Source organism: Arachis ipaensis, chromosome B10 (assembly GCF_000816755.2).
Source record: "Arachis ipaensis cultivar K30076 chromosome B10, Araip1.1, whole genome shotgun sequence".
Lineage (NCBI taxonomy): Eukaryota > Viridiplantae > Streptophyta > Magnoliopsida > Fabales > Fabaceae > Arachis > Arachis ipaensis.
Genome location: NC_029794.2, coordinates 86,445,794 through 86,461,988, shown reverse-complemented (window position 1 = coordinate 86,461,988; position 16,195 = coordinate 86,445,794). Strand labels below are relative to the sequence as shown.

The 16,195-nt window shown below is 38.4% G+C and overlaps 2 protein-coding genes and 1 long non-coding RNA gene across 3 annotated transcripts in view; 1 reads left to right on the top strand and 2 right to left on the bottom strand.

Moving 5' to 3' along the window:
- The window catches only part of LOC107624362, a 40,676-nt gene extending 24,821 nt beyond the window's left edge, over positions 1 to 15,855 (top strand). The window contains exon 3 of the long non-coding RNA XR_001616858.2: positions 15,621 to 15,855. This is a non-coding gene — a long non-coding RNA (uncharacterized LOC107624362). The remainder of the gene's footprint in view (positions 1 to 15,620) is intronic.
- LOC107624361 (purple acid phosphatase 17-like) lies at positions 5,040 to 9,889 on the bottom strand. Its single transcript, XM_021112853.1, has 3 exons — positions 9,544 to 9,889; positions 9,400 to 9,447; positions 5,040 to 5,193 (listed from the first exon to the last, which is right to left on the bottom strand). The coding sequence occupies exons 1-3, from the start codon at positions 9,727 to 9,729 to the stop codon at positions 5,158 to 5,160; spliced, it is 270 nt and encodes an 89-aa protein (XP_020968512.1). The 5' UTR covers positions 9,730 to 9,889; the 3' UTR covers positions 5,040 to 5,157.
- On the bottom strand, positions 6,389 to 8,879 carry LOC110267390. Its single transcript, XM_021112852.1, has 2 exons — positions 8,613 to 8,879; positions 6,389 to 8,070 (listed from the first exon to the last, which is right to left on the bottom strand). The coding sequence occupies exon 2, from the start codon at positions 7,442 to 7,444 to the stop codon at positions 6,566 to 6,568; it is 879 nt and encodes a 292-aa protein (XP_020968511.1). The 5' UTR covers positions 7,445 to 8,070; positions 8,613 to 8,879; the 3' UTR covers positions 6,389 to 6,565.

Genomic DNA, 16,195 nt, shown 5'->3' with positions numbered 1-16,195 from the left:
TTGATTTCGGTTTTGTGTTTCTGATTTGGAAAAATATGAAAGGCTATTTTGGTTCAGTATAGATAAACCTTTTTGAAAGGCTTTTGGTGTTTTTGAGAATTGAACGGTTCCTCCTTCACAAAAGATTTCCGACTTTACCTTATTGAAAACTGTTGTTTTTGAAAAGAGGCATAAGACAGTTATTAATCACTGGTGCCGTTATCTTCATGTATCCTATTACAGTAATTCCCAAAAACCCTCTACTGAGAACCCTTTCGAGGATGATGTTCTCACCCCCCTACATTTTTCCCCTTTCAGGATACGGGCGCAGAAGTTACGAAGAGTTTATTTAGTTGTTGTTGAGAACTCTGTATTGCTTTAGTATATTTTGTACCCTCGCCTTTATCTTGATATGTTCTGTAAGAGGGATAGGAATTGTATTGGATAATGCTTGTAATATTATCTATGTATATAAGTGTATATATGTATGTACTCTTTATGAGTTTTTGTAAGTTGTATGGTATTTATGGATGTATGATATTGGATGAAAGTATTTTTGGATCGGTATTGCGGTTTAAAGATTTAAACAGGCTCATATTTTAGTATTAAATAGTATAAAAGTCGTCGTAATGCCCGAGCTATCAGAGTCGCGCAGCCGGAAGTGTGAACTTTGGTAGTTAGGGTGTTACACTTTTCAGTTCTTGACTGAATTCTTGCATATCTGTGATACTGTTAAGACTAATGGAGTAGATCCTGAAGTCTACAGGCTCATGCTTTTCCCATTTGCGGTAAGAGACAGAGCTAGAATCTGGTTGGACTTTCAACCCAGAGATAGCCTGAACTCTTGGGATAAGCTGGTCACGGCTTTCTTAGCCAAGTTCTTTCCTCCTCAAAAGCTGAGCAAGCTTAGAGTGGATGTTCAAACCTTCAGACAGAAAGAAGGTGAATCCCTCTATGAAGCTTGGAAAAGATACAAACAGTTGACCAAAAAGTGTCCTTCTGACATGCTTTCAGAATGGCCCATCCTGGATATATTCTATGATGGTCTGTCTGAGTTATCAAAGATGTCATTGGATACTTCTGCAGGTGGATCTATTCACCTAAAGAAAATGCCTGCAGAAGCTCAAGAACTCATTGACATGGTTGCAAATAATCAGTTCATGTACACTTCTGAAAGGAATCCTGTGAATAATGGGACGCCTATGAAGAAGGGAGTTCTTGAAATTGATACTCTGAATGCCATATTGGCTCAGAATAAATTATTGACTCAGCAAGTCAATATGATTTCTCAGAGTCTGAATGGAATGCAAGTTGCATCCAACAGTACTCAAGAGGCTTCTCCTGAAGAAGAAGCTATGATACTGAGAACCCTGTAATAGCAGAGGTGAATTACTTAGGTGAACCTTATGGAAACACCTATAATCCATCATGGAGAAATCATCTAAATCTCTCATGGAAGGATCAAAGGCCTCAACAAGGCTTTAATAATGGCGGAAGAAACAGGTTTAACAATAATAAACCTTTTCCATCATCGACTCAGCAACAGACAGAGAATTCTGAGCAGAATCCATCTAGCTTAGCAAATTTAGTCTCTGATCTATCTAAGGCCACTGTGATTGATAGTTTGGAATTTATAGTATATTCTCTTCTTTTTATCCTATTTGATTTTCAGTTGCTTGGGGACAAGCAACAATTTAAGTTTGGTGTTGTGATGAGCGTATAATTTATACGCTTTTTGACATTGTTTTTAGTATGATCTAGTTACTTTTAGGGATGTTTTCATTAGTTTTCATGTTAAATTCACATTTCTGGACTTTACTATGAGTTTGTGTGTTTTTCTGTGCTTTCAGGTATTTTCTGGCTGAAATTGAGGGACTTGAGCAAAAATCAGATTCAGAGGTTGAAGAAGGACTGCTGATGCTGTTGGATTCTAACCTCCCTGCACTCAAAGTGGATTTTCTGAAGCTACAAAACTCAAAATGGCGCACTTCCAATTGGGTTGGAAAGTAGACATCCAGGGCTTTCCAGCAATGTATAATAGTCCATACTTTGCCCAAGTTCAGATGACGCAAACACATGGTATTAGCATCATGTTTTTGGCGCCATTACCAGGGAAAGAAAGAGCGATGAATTTTACATAATCAAAGTGTAATCACAATTTCTGCGCACCAGACAGACAGGAGCGGGATCTCCGGATTTGCAGCCTCTATCTGGGGCATAACCTCCTGATGCGGGGCAGCCTGCTCTGTGGCTACCTGCTGATGAGTCTCCGCCTGGGAATGAGGCTCCTCCTCGTGCTCATCCTCCTCCTCGTGCTCATCCTCTGATGGCTCTGAAGGGGTGTCGGGCTCGGAGGGGAGTTATATTTTTGAATCCACGCGGCCGCATGGGGCACGCGGTCGCGTGGTTGGGACGAGAATGGGAGTGACGCGATCGCGTGGGGTGCGCGATCGCATGAGAGGGGGAAAGAAGGGTGACGCGATCGCATGGGTCGCGCGATCGCGTCGCTGGAAGTCGTGCGAAACGCACGACTCCAGCGCCGTTTTAGCGCAACTCTCTGTCTCCTTTTGGGGCGATGTGCAATCCATGCGACACGATCGCGTCGCTCACGCGGCCGTGTGGGATTGGTATTGGGTACGTGACGCGATCGCATGGGGCATGCGATCGCGTGGGCCAATTTGTGCGAAACGCACAAGGGCCGCACGATTCCAGCCCAACTTTCTGTTTGTTGGATCCTTATGCCGATATATATATCACGCGGCCGCGTGGGTCACGCGGTCGCATGGGTGGTGTTTTTCGCGATATGACGTGATTGCATGGGGCACGCGGTCGCGTCGTGCAACCTTCTTTTTTTTTATATGCATGAAAAATGCAGAATGCAATGACTATCATGAATGCTTATGCATGATTCCATGTTTAATAAATAAAAGGAAAAATTAAAGCAATTAACAAGAAATAAATTGAAAAAGAAGCGACCATACCATGGTGGGTTGTCTCCCACCTAGCACTTTTAGTTAAAGTCCTTAAGTTGGACATTGGAAGAGTATCCTATTATGGTGGCTTGTGTTTAAATTTGTCCAAAAATCTCCACCAGTAATTGGAATGCCAATAGCCTCCGGGGTCCCAAACTAGGCATGTAAAGCTTCTGCGCAGCTTTAAACAGATATCCAGCCTCCCGGGATGACGAATGTCAGAACATAATCCATGATCCCAAGCTGTGTTTTTTAGATCCGCCTTCATTTTGATTTGTAAGTTTCCATTCGGGCGGGTTAAAGAATAGAATCTCACCGTGGTGACCAAACGTTCTCCGTGATCCATGCAATTGAGCACGATACCAATCCGTGTACTTCGGGGTGAAGCGTGGAACCTTATTGAACCTGGTGCACCAGCTCTGAATACGAGCCATTTCCCTCTTACTCTTAAAGCCGCAGAGAGCTCTAAGCTGGCCATCTGTTTCAAGCAAACCATATTCAAGTGAATAAGTAAAATTATAAGTTAAGGATTGTACCCACTTGAAGCTTGTATTGGGTGGTAATGGCCTTGGGATAGGTGTTTTTGGTGGTTCTGCGAGTTCCGTGTCCTTGTGCTCTTCTGTGAATTCTTCCACTTCCTTGCAAAGATCTTCAATTGTATCTGTATTCTGGTCAAAGTATTCTATGTCTTCCTTATCACTCGAGTCATAGATTGGAGGTTGAGAGAAATCTACCTCCGCATCATCTTCATATTCACTTGGGGAAGATTCTTCGATCTCAGAGAATTCACTTGCGGACGCAAGTTCATCACTAGGAGCACTAGACTTGTGACTATTATTATCAAGGAGTATTCAAACCTCGGGTCGTCTTCTCAAGGAACTGTGAGGAAGTATGTTCTTATTATTGGCTATAAAGGTTGTAATCGGGGTTTAGAAGGTGAGAAGCAAGTAATTTAAATGACGAGTGAATTAAATGGCAAGTAAAAATAAATAATGACTGTAAAACAACTTTTGGCAAGATAAGGGAAATTAGAAGTCCAACTTAGTTATCCTTCTCAACAATAATGAAAGTTGTACCTTAATTCCACTTGGTCAACCTTTACCAGAGCAAAGGAAAGTTAAGGGACTAATTAAATTGACCTTTGAATCCTAATTATTTCCTAAGAAAAGGTTGGGATTAATTAAGTTCAACTCAATTAGCAAGGTAACGATTATCAATTATATTGAGTTTAATAACTGTTGAGTTACTGAATTCTAAACCAAAACCAAAAGTGGAAAAAGTAAATTGCTGAAATAATAAAAGTGTCCTTAGATGGGAAGCAATGGCAACTTAAATCAAAGAGAACAATCATAAACTGAAAATACATCAAATTATCATTACACTACAAGAAAATACGCTTTTTGCCACGCTTTAAAAGCGTGCCGAAAAGTGCAAAAAAGCGTGCCGATAGCTTTTCGCCACGCTTTTTGAGCTATCGGCACGCTTTTGAAAGGGTCACATCTGCCAGCGTGCCGGTTGCTCTATCGCCACGCTTTTCTGGATCTATCGGCACGCTTTTTTTGTTGGCACGCTTTCTTTTCTTGCCACGCTTAAAAGCGTGGCCATAGGTTTTAACCTTTCGGTACGTTTTATAAGCGTACCGAAAATGCACGTATCGCCACGCTTTTAAAACGTCCCAGAATGTATGCTTTGGGTACTCTTTAAAAGAGTACCAATAGGGGAAGATATGGCTACACTTTTTAAACGTGCCAATAGGGTAAACGTATGAGGATATGGGCACGCTTATAAAACGTCCCAGTAGATGAGGATACGCTTTTAAAGCGTGCCGATTGCGAAGTTATGGCCACGCTTATTAAGTGTGCTTGTTGAGCCCAAAATTAAGGTATAGCCACCCTTTTTAAGCGTGCCCATAAGTTTGGTCAGAATTTTTTTTTTTATTAATCTTCCTAATATTTCGTGCAAAATTCATATAAAATTTTAAAATTATAGACAAAAATAAAATTATATATATTGAACTAATCCAACAAATATAAACTTTCCCATAAAAAAGACATACATATAAAATTGTCACCATAAAAGTAGGTTTTGATGACAAAGTACCAAAAAATAGTCATAACAAGTAAATAAGAATTGTCATTCCAACAAGTGTCACATATCTACTTCTATATACTTAGTTACAAAATATCAAATTTCATGAGTAGTGTGATCATCCATTATGAGCTCCATTGTTTTTATCACTGCCCTGCAGAATTTTAAATAATCTTGTGTTAGTACATGTTATAAAATCGACTTCAATTAAGTCCAACAAATCCAATTCCAAATCCAAATTGATTAAACATGAAAATGGCAAAGCAACTTTAATTAGATCCCACAACATTGCATATTCAGCCATTAGAACAAAAAACACATATCAAACACAAAAGAAATAGTCCCCTATACATGGTCACAAAAGGAGCTGTTCACACAAATTTCAAATTATTGGAGCAGAGGAACAAACATTTACATGAGTAAAAAATTTTCAGAATTCTGGTTACATTTTGTTTTTTATTATTATCCATTAGCAGATTTGGTGTGTGGAGTCAAAATTGAGTAAGCTAGAAATGAAAGAGGCAAGGAATAACAAGCAAGTCGGAAGAGAAGAGATGGTGTAAAGTGGAGTCGCAGGTAACAAGTAATTAAAAGCTAAAAAGAATGCTACAATTCACAAGTGCATCATCATCATGCAATTGGTTTAGCTGAATGGTAAGCAACCCATCTATAACTAAAATCCATATTCCTTTTCCCTAATTAATGCTACACTACCTCAGGATAGTAGTAATTAAATTTAAATGACAAGAAAGAAAAGGGAAAAACTGAGCAAGAGAAAATGACAAAGGAGAATATATGGTCAAAACTCAATAAAAAAAGGGTTGTGGGCATGTTAGAGCGCTTTATTCCCAACCGCAATCAACGGCTTCCGCCGAAAATGAGATTAAATTGCCAAATCTCTTTCTTTCACACACCCTCTATCTCAATTCTCAATTCTCAATTCTCAATCAACAGTAATTCAATTCAGCCAGCTACTTAAATTCTCAATCAACAATAATCAACAGTTCTCAATTCTCAATTCAGCCAGCATAAATTCTCAATCAACAATAATTAACAATTCTCAATTCTCAATCAACAATTCTCAATTCTCAATTCAGCCAGCAACATAAATTCTCAATCAACAATAATCAACAATCCTTAATTCTCAATTCAGCTAGCATAAATTCTCAATCAACAATAATTAACAATTCTAAATTCTCAATTCTCAATTCAGCCAGCATAAATTCTCAATCAACAATAGTCAACAATTCTGAATTCTCAATTCTCAATTCAGCCAGCATAAATTCTCAATCAACAATAGTCAACAATTCTCAATTCTCAATTCAGTCAGCATAAATTCTCAATCAACAATAGTCAACAATTCTCAATTCTCAATTCTCAATTCAGCCAACAACATAAATTCTCAATCAACAATAATCAACAATTCTCAATTCTCAATTCAGCCAACAACATAAATTCAACATGAAAAATGAAATTCTATAATCTAAATCAAGAGAATGACAATAATACAAGGCTAGGACAGTTACTTACATCATCGGTTGGTGGAATGTGAGTTGCTTCAGAGGAGTGGGGAGTATTTCTTGGTCTACTACTTGAGGCATCCTAAGTTCAGTTTTTCCATTGAAAGATCTTTTATTATGCCTCCACGGGTGATTCATGGGTAAAAATCTTCGATGATCCATATAAACAGTCTTGTGACTATGTTTCAAATAGATAGAAGAAGTCTCATCATTACAACACGGACAAGCCAGTTTTCCCTTTGTACTCCAGCCAGATAACATAGCGTACGCAGGGAAGTCATTAATTGTCCATAAAAGACATGCTCTCATGTTGAATGTTTTGTTTTTTGAAGAGTCATATGTTTCTACACCTGACTCCCACAATTCTTTTAATTCTTCAATAAGCGGTTGAAGAAAGACATCAATGTCATTTCCTGGTGATTGTGGTCCAGGAATGAGTAAAGAGAGCATAAAATAATCAGGCTTCATGCTCATCCAAGGGGGTAGATTGTACACCATCAAAACAACAGGCCATGTACTATGTGTACTGCTCAAAGTTCGAAACGGATTGAACCCGTCGCTTGCTAAGCCTAGTCTCACATTACGAGGATCCTTCGCAAAATCTTCATATCGACTGTCAAATGCTTTCCATGATTCACCATCAGTAGGATGCCTTAATGAGCCATCTTTAACACGCTCATTATGATGCCAAGACATAGCTTCAACCGTCCTTGTGCACATGAAAAGTCTTTGAAGTCTGGGAATCAAAGGGAAATGCCTTAGAGTTTTTGCAGCAACTTTACGAGACTTTCTTGATGAGGTTACATCATCCTCTTCCACAGACATGGCATGATACGTCATTCTCATGCCCCTTTCGATACAACATGCAGTCATTAGGACATGCATCGATCTTTTGGTAGTCAAGACCCAAATTCTTTATCATATTCTTGGTTTTATCAAAAGAAGTAGGGATATTCAAATATGGCATTCCTTCTTTTAATAATTCCAAGAGAGAAGTGAACGACGCGTTACTCCAACCATGCAAGCATTTTAACAGGTAAAGACGGATAGTAAAAGATAATCTTGTGAATCCTTTACACCCGGGGTATAGTTCTTGGCTTGCCTCGTCCACCAATTTATAAAATTCCTTTGCACATTCGTTAGGCCCTGTATTTTGTCCATCAAAGTGCGTAGTATCTCTGAATCTATCACGTATCAGCTCATCAATGTTATCATTAAAATTATATTCACCGTCTGTGTCACTGTTAACATCCATAGCAACAAGTGATTCTCCATGATTAAACCACCGCCTATAACCTTCTACAAATCCGTGGCATATTAAATGGTTATACACGTCATCTCTCTTTAACCAAAGTCTATTACAACACTTTTTACATGGGCATTGAATTTCTTCCCCTTGAGGAATTTCCGCTGATGAAAAAGCAAAATGTAAAAAGCTTTCTACACCAAGTTGATATTCTTTCAAATGGCGGGGCGTATCCATCCAATCCTTGGAGACATCCATCGAAAACCTATGTATTTCAAATAGATAGCTAAGTTCCTATTCTAAAAGTCCTTAATTGATTTTAGTCTCACTAACTGCAAATCTAGCTTCCTATGTAACTAATAAGAGAGAATGTTTTCCCAACCTCCAAAATACTTTGAAAATATCTAACAAAAAATATCAAAGAAAATTGAGTTTTAACAATTCTTAAAGAAAGCCTTAAAGTGACTGCCTCGAGAAAGCACTTAAGTAATATACACAACATGAATAACAAATTAAGTAGTATACATAACCTCTAATGATAGAGGTTCTGATCTATTACATGACCTCTAATGATAGAGGTTCTATTAAGTAGTATACATAACCACGATCACATGACCTCTAATGATAGAGGTTCTATTACAAAACAAATAAGTTATAACAACTATAATAAGTTATACGAGGTTAGGACATAAATAACCATGATCACATTAGCGTAGTTGCCTCTATAGAAGCTGTCAGAATTTTTAAAATTAAACTAAAATAAAGATAGTAGCTAGTCAACTAGCACTGCAGAAACTAAATCCGTACCCTAGCAGCAACGGCAGTACCAGAGCAGAAGCAAACCAAGAGACGTGGCAGCAGCAACAGCAGCGAAAAAACAACTATTAAAAGCCTGTATTAAAAAAAAGACTTAAATCAACACTAATAAGATTCAGTAGCAACCAAGCAAACACAAGATTCAGTTCAAGCAAATAAACACTGTTTTCAATTTTACTGTTGTATATATTGACTAGTATATGACATGGCAAACAAAGGTAGAAAAAAGTAAATACTAGTTTTGTGTAATGATATATGCAGGTTCTGAGTACTTTAATCCAAGTACTTTAATCATTCATGGGAATTAGTAACCTCTTGAGGCAAAAAAAGATTGTGAGTATGATATTTAACAACTTAATTACACATAGGATAGCCAAATCATGAAAACAAGGGGACCAGTAGTAGGCCACATCTCTTTACTTTCCCATTAATTCAAAGAAAAAAAACTCTTGAATCAAGAAAAAACCACTGGCTAGATACCACATCATGATAGATCATACATCTCTAATATCTCTCACGAAACAATAACTACAGATTCTTCCAAAGTTTTGTGAATAAATATTCTAACACTATAGACAAAACAAAAACAATGTTTCAAATCCCAAGTCCCAATCTGCTACAATTTCTTCCATGTAAGGCATTAGCCATTATTTGTTAGGCTGAACTCTCAAGCAGAAAAAGAAGCAAACTTTTTCAACAATGAGCAAACCAAAACCTTTTAAACCAATAGTGACTAAGCATATTAAAATATTAAAGTTGAAGAGGGCAATAATCATACCTGTTCACTAGTAGGTACTTTCCTCTTCAAGCAGTTTTCATGCAGTAGCTACATAACCGAAAAGTAAAACAAATTAAAATGAGAATGTAATAAACCATGTTCAACTTTTTGGCTTTTTACAATTAGTAAGAAATAATGGCAAACCTGGTAAGCAACTTCAGATTGGTTATATTCACATCTTCTTCCCCAATCACCAACCACCAAAAAATCAAGAGAACCGTCACTTTTACATATTTGTGTAAATCTCTGAAGCTCTGCAGATGCATAAAGAACCCACAAACCAAAGCTAATAACAACAATAATCGTGAAGAGAAGAAAAGATTTAGACATGGTTATTGTGAGTCTTGAAACAAATGCAAAACCAAAGAGGAAAGATCACTCTATTTTTGAAAAACGGTTGCTGTTTTCCTACATTTATATATATATAACCAATCCTCAATGTAACCTCCTTAGAAGAATATTAATAATCAAGGTACTAAGTAACACAAATTAATGTTAGATCTTGTGAAACTGTGAACAGAGAATTAACATTGAAAGAACGCATCAAGCATAATCCCAAGTAAACAAAATCAATAAAGCTAGAAAAAACAAACCTTGATGCTAGATGCGGGATGAGAGGCGAGCAGAACCGCGACACAGAGAGAGGCGAGCAACACCACGACCAGGGCTGGGTTGGAGATGATGAGGCTGAGCAGAACCGCGACAGAGAGAGGCGTGCAGGACCACGACCAGGGTTGGGTTCGAGAAGATGAGGCGAGCAGCACCGCGACAGAGACAGGCGAGGAGCACCGCGACAGAGAGAGGCGAGCAGAACCACGACCAGGGTTGGGTTCGAGAAGATGAGGCGAGCAGCACCGCGACAGAGACAGGCGAGGAGCACCGCGACAGAGACAGGCGAGGAGCATCACGACCAGGGCTGGGTTCGAGAAGATGAGGCGAGCAGCACCGCCACAGAGACAGGCGACCAGGGCTGGGTTCGATCGCGACGATGAAGCTGACAGCGCCTTAGCTTTTAGGGTTCGAGAGGGTTCGAGCCAGAGAAGATGAATTTTTAGGGTTTCTTTGTTTTAGTGTGTAAGTTATTAGTGTGGGTTGTTGGGTAGTAAAAATTGATAACTTAGAAAAAAAAAAGGTTAAGTGTGGGAAAAATAGGTGGGAAACTAAATTTTTGAGGAGGGAACTCTATCGGCACGTTTTTTTGGGGTGCCAAAATACACAAGGTATAGCCACATTTATTAAGCGTACCGGTTTCTTTCTATGGCCACGCTTTTTAAGCGTGGCCAAAAAAAAGCGTGGCGAAATATCAAATCAGTGGCCACTCTCGTAAAAGCGTGCCGATTTCTCTCTATGGGTACGCTTTTCAAGCGTAGCAGTAAAAAAGCGTGGCCAAATTTCAAATAAATGGCCACCCTTAGAAAAGCGTGCCGATTTCCCTCTATGGCCACGCTTTTAAGCGTGGCAAAAAAAAGCGTAGCCAAATCATAAATCGATGGCCACCCTCGCAAAAGCGTGCCCATAGACCATTTTTGGGCACGCTTTTAAAGCGTGGCAAGAAAAAAGGGTGCCGATAGGCCTTTTTTCTTGTAGTGTTAATTCAATTAGAAATCTGTAACATGGAATAATTCTTAGATCAATTTATAATAATAATCAATTCAAATGTTGGAATAAATAAAAGTAAAACTAAAAGAACATTAAACCTGGATCCAGAGTTACTCTTAAAACAAGAAGAAATCCTAAATCCTAAAAGAGAGAGAGAGAAGATCTCCCTCTCAACTAAATCTAAATCATTGAAAGGTGAAAATATGCGAGCTCTCTTTGAATGGAAGCATTCCCACACTTTATAACCTCTGGTATGCTGTCTGTACCTGGATCTGGGCCAAAAAGGGCTTCAAAATTCGCTGGGGGCATATTCTGTAATTTCTGGTGCGTGGCCTCTATCACGCGTCCGCGTGGGTCACGCGGTCGCATCATTCGGAGCTTTTCCTTGCCACGCGGTCGCGTCAGTCATGCGACCGCGTCATGTGTATTCTGCTTAAGGCGCGCGGTCGCGTCAGTCATGCGGCCGCGTCGCTGCTGATTCGTGCTTGGCACGCGATCGCATCATCCATGCGATCGCGTGGATACCAGTTTCCTTAAAGCTCTGTTTTGCTTCTTCCTTCCATTCTAGTATGTTTCCTTTTTCATCCTTTAAGTCATTCTGCCTTTAGAAAATCTGAAACTACTCAACACACTAATCACGGCATCGAATGGAAATAAAGGTAATTAAAATAATTAATTTTTAAAGCTTAGAAAACATGTTTTTCATTATATGACATAATGAGGAAGGGAAAGTAAAACTATGCAATTAATGTGAATAAGTAGGTGAAGAGTTGAATAAATCACTCTAATTAAGCACAAAAGAACTCATGAAATATGGGTTTATCACCCACCCCCCTCCCTTTTAAATCGACATTCGGCCTCCCTCCTCTCATCCACCATTCAATACTAGCTCTCCTTCTATCCCTCTCCTTTCTTTTCTTTTGCTTGAGGACAAGCAAACCTCTAAGTTTGGTGTGTTTATCCGTGATCACTAAATTATACCCACTAAGATCATGGCTCCGAAAGGAAAACAAACCACTCCAAGAGGCAAGAAAGAGAGTATTCCAAAACCACTTTGGAATCAAGAGAAGTTCTTAACCAAAGAACATTCAGACCATTACTACAAAATAATGGGTCTAAGATTAGTGATCCCGGAAGTCAAGTTCGATCTGAAGGAAGATGAATATCCGGAGATCCAAGAGCAGATTCGAAACAGGAACTGGGAAGTCCTAGCTAATCCTGAAACAAAAGTGGGAAGGAATATGGTTCAGGAATTCTATGCTAATCTATGGCAAACAGACAGGCAGAGAATATCTGGAACTGCCCTCTATGACTATCGGACTATGGTCAAAGGAAAGATTGTTCACATCCACCCTGACAAAATCAGGGAGATCTTTAAGCTACCTCAACTGAAAGATGACCCAGACTCCTTCAATAGGAGAATGATGAGAACAAACAAGGGCATGGATAAGATTCTAGAGGATATATGCATCCCTGGAGCCAGGTGGACCACCAGCAGCAAGGGTGTCCCAAATCAACTCAAGAGAGAAGATCTCAAACCAGTCGCCAGAGGATGGCTGGACTTCATTGGGCGTTCTATATTGCCCACTAGCAACCGTTCTGAAGTCACCGTTAAAAGAGCAGTGATGATCCATTGCATTATGTTGGGAAAAGAAGTGGAAGTTCATCAATTGATTCCATCTGAATTTTACATACTTGCAAACAAGAACTCAAAGGATGCCAGGTGGGCTTATCCAAGCCTAATCTCTATGCTCTGCAAGGATGCTGGAGTAAGGATGGGAATAACGGAGTACATCTCAGTGGAGCAACCAATCACTAAAACCACAATGGAAAAACAACAAGTGCAGGATGACCCCATCAAGAGGAGGGCGCAAGAATTTCTCCCGGAAGTCCCTCAATTTGAATATTGGGAATAGCTTGAAGCATCTGTTACCAAGTTGCAAGAATCTATGGATCAAATAAAGGAAGAACAGCAAAATCAAAACAGTATGCTCTGCAAACTGCTCAGGGAACAAGAAGAGCAAGGGCGTGACTTAAAGGAACTGAAGCGTCAGAAGTTATCTCTTGAAGGACCAATCACCCCACAGACTAGAGAAACATCCACATCCCAAACTCAAGGTTGTTGAGTTCTAATCTTAGCCTTAACTCTGTGATAATTTTTCTTATTTGAGTTTTACCTTAGAAGTTATAGTAGTAATTAGTAGTGATTTTATCTCCAATTAAGCTATAATTTATTTTTCTCATTATCATTAAACATGAATAAAATAGAAGATTTTCATTAGAATAAGGAGGCAATATTTTTCGAGTCTTTAATAAAACAAATTCTAATTGTTTACATGTGGTGTCAATGCTTTCTGCCTTCTGAATGAATGCCTGAATAGAGCATATGTCTTTGGAATTTGATGTTCTTGAATGTTAAATATGTTGGCTCTTGAAAGAATGATGAACATGAGACATGTTATTGATAATCTGAAAAATCATAAAAATGATTCTGGAAGCAAGAAAAAGCAGTGAACACAAAGCTTGCAAAAAAAAAAAGAGCAAGCAGAAAAAACCAATAGCCCTTAAAACCAAAAGGCAAGGGTAATAAAAAGGATCCAAAGCTTTGAGCATCAGTGGATAGGAGGAAAGTTTGGTGTTGTGATGAGCGGATATTTTATACGCTTTTTGGGGTTAATTTCATGTAGTTTTTAGGATGTTTTAGTTAAGTTTTTAGTATATTTTCATTAGTTTCTAGGAAAAATTCATATCTCTGGACTTTACTATGAGTTTGTGTGTTTTTCTGTAATTTCAGGTATTTTCTGGCTGAAATTGAGGGAGCTAAGCAAAAATCTGATTCGGGCTGAAAAAGGACTGCTGATGCTGTTGGATTCTGACCTCTCTGCACTCGGAATGGATTTTCCGGAGCTACAGGAGTCCAATTGGCGCGCTTCCAATTGCGTTGGAAAGTAGACATCCAGGGCTTTCCAGAAATATATAATTGTCCCTACTTTTCTCAAGGATAGACGATGTAAACTGGCGTTCAACACTAGTTCCATGTTGCAATCTGGCGTCCAGCGCCAGAAACAGGTTACAAGTTGGAGTTCAACGCCAGAAACAGGTTACAACCTGGAGTTGAACGCCCAAAACAGCCCATGCATGTGAGAAGCTTAAGTCTCAGCCCCAGCACACACCAAGTGGGCCCCAGAAGTGGATTTCTGCACTATCTATCATAGTTTACTCATTTTCTATAAACCTAGGTTACTGGTTTAGTATTTAAACAACTTTTAGAGATCTATTTTGTATCTCATGACATTTTAGATCTGAACTTTGTAATCTCTGACGGCATGAGTCTCTAAACTCCATTGTTGGGGGTGAGGAGCTCTGCTGTGTTCCGATGAATTAATGCAACTATTTCTGTTTTCCATTCAAACATGCGTGTTCCTGTCTAAGATATTCATTCGCGCTTAATTATAGAGAAGATGATGATCTGTGACACTCATCACCTTCCTCAATTCATGAATGTGTGTCTAACAACCACCTCCATTCTATATCAGATTGAATGAGTATCTCTTAGATTCCTTAATTAGAATCTTTGTGGTATAAGCTAGATTGATGGCACTATTCATGAGAATCCAGAAAGTCTAAACCTTGTATGTGGTATTCCGAGTAGGATTCTGGGACTGGATGGCTCTGACGAGCTTCAAACTCGCGAGTGTTGGGCATAGTGATAGACGTAAAAGGATCAATGGATCCTATTCCAGCATGAGTGGGAACCGACAGATGATTAGTCGTGTAGTGACAGCGCACGTGGACCCTTTTCACTGAGAGGACAGATGGTAGCCATTGACAACGGTGGTCCACCAACACACAGCTTGCCATGGAAGGAACTTTGCACTTTTGCATGCATGAGGGAAGAGGAATACAAGAGAAAAGTTGAAATTCAGAAGACAAAGCATCTCCAAAACCCCAACATATTCTCCATTACTGCATAACAAGTAACCTTTACTTCATGCTCTCTTGTTCATTTGCAAGTCAATTGATAACCACTAATTAATATCCTGACTAAGAGTTGTAAGATAACCATAGCTTGCTTCAAACCAACAATCTCCGTGGGATCGACCCTTACTCACGTAAGGTATTACTTGGACGACCCAGTGCAATTGCTGGTTAGTGGTACGAGTTGTGAAAAGTGTGATTCACAATTCGTGCACCAATTCTCCTCTACATGAATTAGAAAAGCTACTAGTTTTGGACTCACATAATTAAACAATCAAATAGAAAAATATAATTGGATGAGAATGTAAAATTTATTTGTACTGCACCTGAGTTATGTAAATTCTTTTATAAAGTTTTGATATTGAGATCTGAGTTTCTTCTATTTTGCAACAGCTTGAAGTATGTGCCTGGCTTCATTGAGAGAGCTGAGGAGCTAAAAGAAAAGGGTGTGGATGAATCAATTTAGGTAAAAAAACATTTGTCGTATATTATTTTTTATTCGTGCACAATCTCACCTAATTTCAGTCTTGGGATATCTTATATATAAAAAAATATTGATGAATTAATTTAGGTTCTGATTCTTTTTAATTATTTTTAATATTGAATTGTCATTACTAATTTTTTCTGGTATTTTTTCTTGGCAGATTACTGATAACTTGGAACAAAGACTTTACAAGAATTTACGTAATGAAAACTTGGCTTCAGTGAACGTTAGTCTTGTGTATATATAAAGAATTGTTATAGTTGTATATTTATAGTTAAAAAATCATGTTATGTTTGATACTTTGTATACGAATTATTTTTTTATTTCCAATACTAAAAAATCATATATTATGTTTAATACTTTGTTCATGAGCTATATAATATTTTGTTTATAGATTATAATTTTTTGTTATTGTGAAATTTTAATAAAAAAATTATTTGTTTAACGCGATAAAAATGACTGTAAAAATTGCCTTTTAAATGATAAAAATTGTCACTTTTATTTGGTAAAAAGGGCGGTTTGTAGCTGCCATTTTAAATAGCATGAAATGTAATTTTAATTCGGTAAAAATGGCGATTTCAAATGCCATTTTAACCAATAAAAATACTTCATCAGGGTAAAAATGGCGGTTTAAAATGCCATTTTAACCTGTAAAAATAGCGGTTTCAAATGCCATTTTAACCAACCAAAAATGTCACTCTATCAAGGTAAAAATTGCGGTTCATAAACGCCGTT